The sequence below is a fragment of the Histomonas meleagridis genome, assembly GCF_020186115.1.
Source record: "Histomonas meleagridis strain 2922-C6/04-10x chromosome Unknown contig_104, whole genome shotgun sequence".
Lineage (NCBI taxonomy): Eukaryota > Parabasalia > Tritrichomonadida > Dientamoebidae > Histomonas > Histomonas meleagridis.
Window position 1 is genome coordinate 254,031 of NW_027150750.1, and position 6,024 is coordinate 260,054.

Sequence of the window (6,024 nt, forward strand, 5' to 3'; positions counted from 1 at the left end):
AACAAGAAGGAATTGATATTAATAATAAAAAATATTTATTTGTTTTATTTGAAATTTATTATAATAATTTTATATTTCAAAATAATATTTGAGAATTATTTAAATTATTTAATACAGCACTTATGTTAGCATCTTGGAATGGTCATACAGAAATAGTTAAATTACTTCTTGAACAAGAAGGAATTGATATTAATGCAAAAAGGTACTTATTTGTATTATTTAATATTTATTTTAATAATATAGAATTTCAAAATAATATTTGGAAATTATTAAAATTATTTAATACAGCACTTATGTTAGCATCTTGGAATGGTCATACAGAAATAGTTAAATTACTTCTTGAACAAGAAGGAATTGATATTAATGCTAAAAATATTCATTTGTTTTATTTAAAATTTGTTTTAATAATTTTATATATCAAAATAATATTTGGAAATTATTTAAATTATTTAGAACAGCACTTATTTTAGCATCTTTAAATGGTCATACAGAAATAGTTAAATTACTTCTTGAACAAGAAGGAATTGATATTAATGCAAAAGGTACTTATTTGTATTATTTAATATTTATTTTAATAATATAGAATTTCAAAATAATATTTGGAAATTATTAAAATTATTTAATACAGCACTTATGTTAGCATCTTGGAATGGTCATACAGAAATAGTTAAATTACTTCTTGAACAAGAAGGAATTGATATTAATGTTAAAGATATTTATTTGTTTTATTTAAAATTTATTTTAATAATTTGGAAATTCAAAATAATATTTGGAAATTATTTAAATTATTTAGAACAGCACTTATGATTGCTTCTGAAAAAGGTCATACAGAAATAGTTAAATTACTTCTTGAACAAGAAGGAATTGATATTAATGCTAAAGATATTTATTTGTTTTATTTAAAATTTATTTTAATAATTTGGAAATTCAAAATAATATTTGAGAATTATTTAAATCATTTAATACAGCACTTATGTATGGATCTAGAAATGGTCATACAGAAATAGTTAAATTACTTCTTGAACAAGAAGGAATTGATATTAATAATAAAAATATTTATTTGTTTTATTTGAAATTTATTATAATAATTTTATATTTCAAAATAATATTTGAGAATTATTTAAATTATTTAATACAGCACTTATGTTAGCATCTTGGAATGGTCATACAGAAATAGTTAAATTACTTCTTGAACAAGAAGGAATTGATATTAATGCAAAAGGTACTTATTTGTATTATTTAATATTTATTTTAATAATATAGAATTTCAAAATAATATTTGGAAATTATTAAAATTATTTAATACAGCACTTATGTTAGCATCTTGGAATGGTCATACAGAAATAGTTAAATTACTTCTTGAACAAGAAGGAATTGATATTAATGTTAAAGATATTTATTTGTTTTATTTAAAATTTATTTTAATAATTTGGAAATTCAAAATAATATTTGGAAATTATTTAAATTATTTAGAACAGCACTTATGATTGCTTCTGAAAAAGGTCATACAGAAATAGTTAAATTACTTCTTGAACAAGAAGGAATTGATATTAATGCTAAAGATATTTATTTGTTTTTATTTAAAATTTATTTTAATAATTTGGAAATTCAAAATAATATTTGAGAATTATTTAAATCATTTAATACAGCACTTATGTATGGATCTAGAAATGGTCATACAGAAATAGTTAAATTACTTCTTGAACAAGAAGGAATTGATATTAATAATAAAAATATTTATTTGTTTTATTTGAAATTTATTATAATAATTTTATATTTCAAAATAATATTTGAGAATTATTTAAATTATTTAATACAGCACTTATGTTAGCATCTTGGAATGGTCATACAGAAATAGTTAAATTACTTCTTGAACAAGAAGGAATTGATATTAATGCAAAAGGTACTTATTTGTATTATTTAATATTTATTTTAATAATATAGAATTTCAAAATAATATTTGGAAATTATTAAAATTATTTAATACAGCACTTATGTTAGCATCTTGGAATGGTCATACAGAAATAGTTAAATTACTTCTTGAACAAGAAGGAATTGATATTAATGCTAAAAATATTTATTTGTATTATTTAATATTTATTTTAATAATATAGAATTTCAAAATAATATTTGGAAATTATTTAAATTATTTAATACAGCACTTATGATTGCTTCTGAAAAAGGTCATACAGAAATAGTTAAATTACTTCTTGAACAAGAAGGAATTGATATTAATGCTAAAGATATTTATTTGTTTTATTTAAAATTTATTATAATAATTTGGAAATTCAAAATAACTAGAGCACAGGGAAAACCTTGTCTTTGCATGAAAAAGTTAGAATAAACTATTCTTTTATATTTTATGTTAAAAATGTGAAATTCAAAATATTCTATGAGTTGATTCAAAAATATTTTTTATTGATGAGGCAAAAAAACTCTCAATGTCCACTTTCTCCCGCAAAAAAACCAGACGAACTAAAGCTATACCTTATCAATGTGAATATTTATTTATTAATTGGACAGAGTTTTTCCCGAGACTCTACATATTGCAATAGAAAAAATTGTGTAAGTTTGTCAGCAAATTGGGGTGGTTTGAGAATGAAACGACAAACGGCTGTTGCAAATCGATGGAGGAAAACCAAGTCAAACAAAAATATCAAGCTATATCAGAAGTGATAAAAGAAACAGCATCAATGAATGAATTGTATGGAACTACAATTGTTGGGATGCTTTCCATGCTTTTGTCACAACTTGAAGGCGAATGTCCTCAGATTGGACTTGAAAAAACGCCATTTTCAAAGAATTTGCAAAATTGTACATTTTAAGAATTAAATAAGTTAACAAAACATTTAATTTTGTTCGGGCTTTCTAATGTTAAATAAAAAATGTTTTCAAATTAATACTTTCACTATGCGCTAACATTAAATCCTTTTCGAGTGTCAACAGTACATGTTACGTATTGATAAGTTGATTGTCCATACAATGGCCATTGTATTATCTTTAGCTGGTTCCATTTTTTTATTCAATTTTTGTTGACAACAGAATGATTTTTTTTCTTTTCTACGAATTAATCAATAAAATTGATAACAGATTTAGTTTAATACCTCCTCACCAATATACAGAAATTTCTGAAATCGGAGATTGGACTATGAAAGGGACTGCATTAAATATGAAATCATTTATTCGCTTAACGAATGCAGTTACCCATAGTTTTGGAGGTGTTTGCCAAAGGACTCCAACAGGTTTTACAGAATGGCTTGTTGAAATTGAATTTTCGTCTGTAGATGGAAATATGGGAAGCATAATTTCTTTCTTATTTTCAAAAGAATGCTGTCCAAACCTAGAAGATCCCTTTACAGGAATGGCAATTTGGATAAATACAACAGAAACAGATGAATCTAAATATTCTCCAATTTATTTTTCTAATAATCAAAACCAGATCATTAACAAGAAATTTGCCAAAATGATTGGAAAAGCCAATGTTGTTGATGAAAGCCAACCATGTATACTCACAATAACTCATAAAACAGGCGATATCACAATCGAATTCTCAAATTCTCAAAAATCTGATCATTTTAAATACACAGAAAAAGCCAGTTCTCTTTTGAAAACAGGATATTTCTCGATTTATGCCGCCACAAATACTAAATGCGATGCAAATGATATTTTTTCAATCCGTACTCTTCCTCTATCTCCATATATTCCTGATCCAAATGCGCCAAATTACTCTTTGCTCAATAGAAAAATTATTCAGGATGATGTTTTAGCCCGCCGTTCTTTAAAAACTCAACGTCGATCCAAAATGATTCTAACAAATAAGTACACAACACAGGAAAAATCCAAAAACTTTCAACTTGACGGAATTGATGAATTACTTAGTGATGCATTTGTTTTGTTACAAGAATCTTTAGGAAGAGGTGAAGAAACGGTTTCACTTGACGACTTGATGCGGTTTCTCTCTGAAAAAGTGGAGCTTACAACAACAAAAGCACTTAAAAAAGTTAATCTTGCTTCTGAGCGAATAGAATCTTTACACGATGATTTAAAGAGCATACTAGATGGATTAGAAACAGATTTATTGGGGCTTAAGAGTGAGTCTAGAATTATAATGGATGCGATTGGTGAAGAAGCACTTAAAATCGCAAATAAGATAATATCTGAGCCAAAAATGGACATAGAAAAGGCAATTACAAAAAACGTAGGATTGGGTCCAAGAAAGGCAATGATGATTGTGTGCATAATAGAGTTCGTTTGTTACATTATATTTTTTGTTATTCAGCATAGAAAGACACATGGATTCAAAAAGATAGACTAAAGATAACTTTGTTTATCATATAAATATAGTAATTTCTTTTATGTATGATTTTAAATTTCTTTTGTTGTTTGGTTTGAAAAATCGATTTTTCATTCTTTAAAATGTTGAGACATTTTATGAAAATTAAAAATGTATACAAAAAAAAAAGTATTGACATAAAAACACTAAATAGCATTTATCCATCAATGCATATACCAAATTATGATTTAATTTCTCAAAGGCTTCAATGTATCCAATCGTTTTTATGCAAAAAATTAAAACACTTCAAAAAGTTGTTTGGGTGTTTTGAAATTAGTTGGATTTTCTATTGTTTACATGCAATCGGTTTCTCCACCTTTTAAAAGCGGTTTGAAGGTTTCTATCGTATTTTTTTTTTAAAATGTGCTTCGATGCTTCTTTGGAGGAAACAATGAGAACAATAATGTCCCCATCAGGAGGAACTTTGCGTGCAAGCAATTCAAAAATGGAAAAACCCAGGCGTCCACCTAATGCATATAATCTATTTTTTATGGAGAAGCAACCACAATTAAAAGTAGCTAACCCAAATATGTCTGGGAATGAAATTTCAAAAGAGCTTGGGAAAAAATGGCAGTCAATGGATGAAGCTCAACGCCAACCATATAAAGAAAAAGCAAAACAAATTCATACAGAGTTCAAAGCTATCAACCCAGATTACCATTACGAAAAGAGCAAAAATAAGACTCTCAGAAAAAGACAGAAACAAACATATGTAGATGGATATTCAAATATTAATCCGTTATTCAATGCTGAACGTATCATAATTACATTTGTCCTTCAATTTTGCATGCAAAACAAAGAAGTTATGGATTCTATTCAGCAATCAATTGATCCCAATCTTCTTCCACAATTATTAACAACCTTAAATAATAATAATAACATAAACTAGCTCGTGTTCTGGTATGTTTTGTACCCTGGTAAATTTTAAGTTTCACAAAATTTTATTATTATTATTATCATTTAAAAGATTTTTCACCTAAATTTAAGCACAAGCACAAATCGAAGCTACTAACTTTGAAACGAACCACAGATTGTTGATTTTTGCATAATTAATGACTATAATTTTGAATAAATTTATTATTAATTTCCTCTTTCTATTTGCTTGTATCTAAATGGTTCTTTTAAGTTTTAAAATGAAGGATATTTCATCTTTAGTGCACTTAAATGCCCAAAATCGAATTTTTCCTCAACAATATTACAATCGGTGAACTTCACTTACCGAAATAAAAAAAATCAGAATTTTTGTCAATTCATTTTATATGGGACAAGCAATCAATGTCTAGAAAAAAGAAATAAGGGCCCCTATGATAATAACACTTGATGATTTCACAGTGAAGATTTTCTTTCAATATGAAGAAGATTCGGAAACTGATCCAAGAAAAGAAGGGTAAGGGGAAAAAAAGTGAGTTTCACCTGAGAAAGACATTTTCACCCAGAACAGACGGTAGTGTGGTATCTTGTAAAATGACATAAAAATTTTTTTTTTTTTTAATTTGATGCGACAAAACCGTTATTTGATGTGTTTGCGGCCGTTTATTCCTAAATTGGCGGTTTGAAGTAAGAATATTCCTACACCTGACACGACTTTGCTGCAATTGAGGATCTACTTTGAGGAAAACAGAAACAATTCAAGAAAACGAAAGGAATTTTTTTGAGGGAATTGCGTCTTTAATTGCTTATCAATATAATCT

General features: G+C 26.2%; 1 protein-coding gene across 1 annotated transcript; it reads left to right on the plus strand.

Annotated features, from left to right (window-relative positions):
- Window positions 1-3,148: 3,148 nt before the first annotated feature.
- On the plus strand, window positions 3,149-4,315 carry GO595_000550 (Legume-like lectin family protein; the record flags this gene model as incomplete). Its single annotated transcript, XM_067918743.1, has 1 exon — window positions 3,149-4,315. The coding sequence occupies one exon, from the start codon at window positions 3,149-3,151 to the stop codon at window positions 4,313-4,315; it is 1,167 nt and encodes a 388-aa protein (XP_067779330.1).
- Window positions 4,316-6,024: the final 1,709 nt, after the last annotated feature.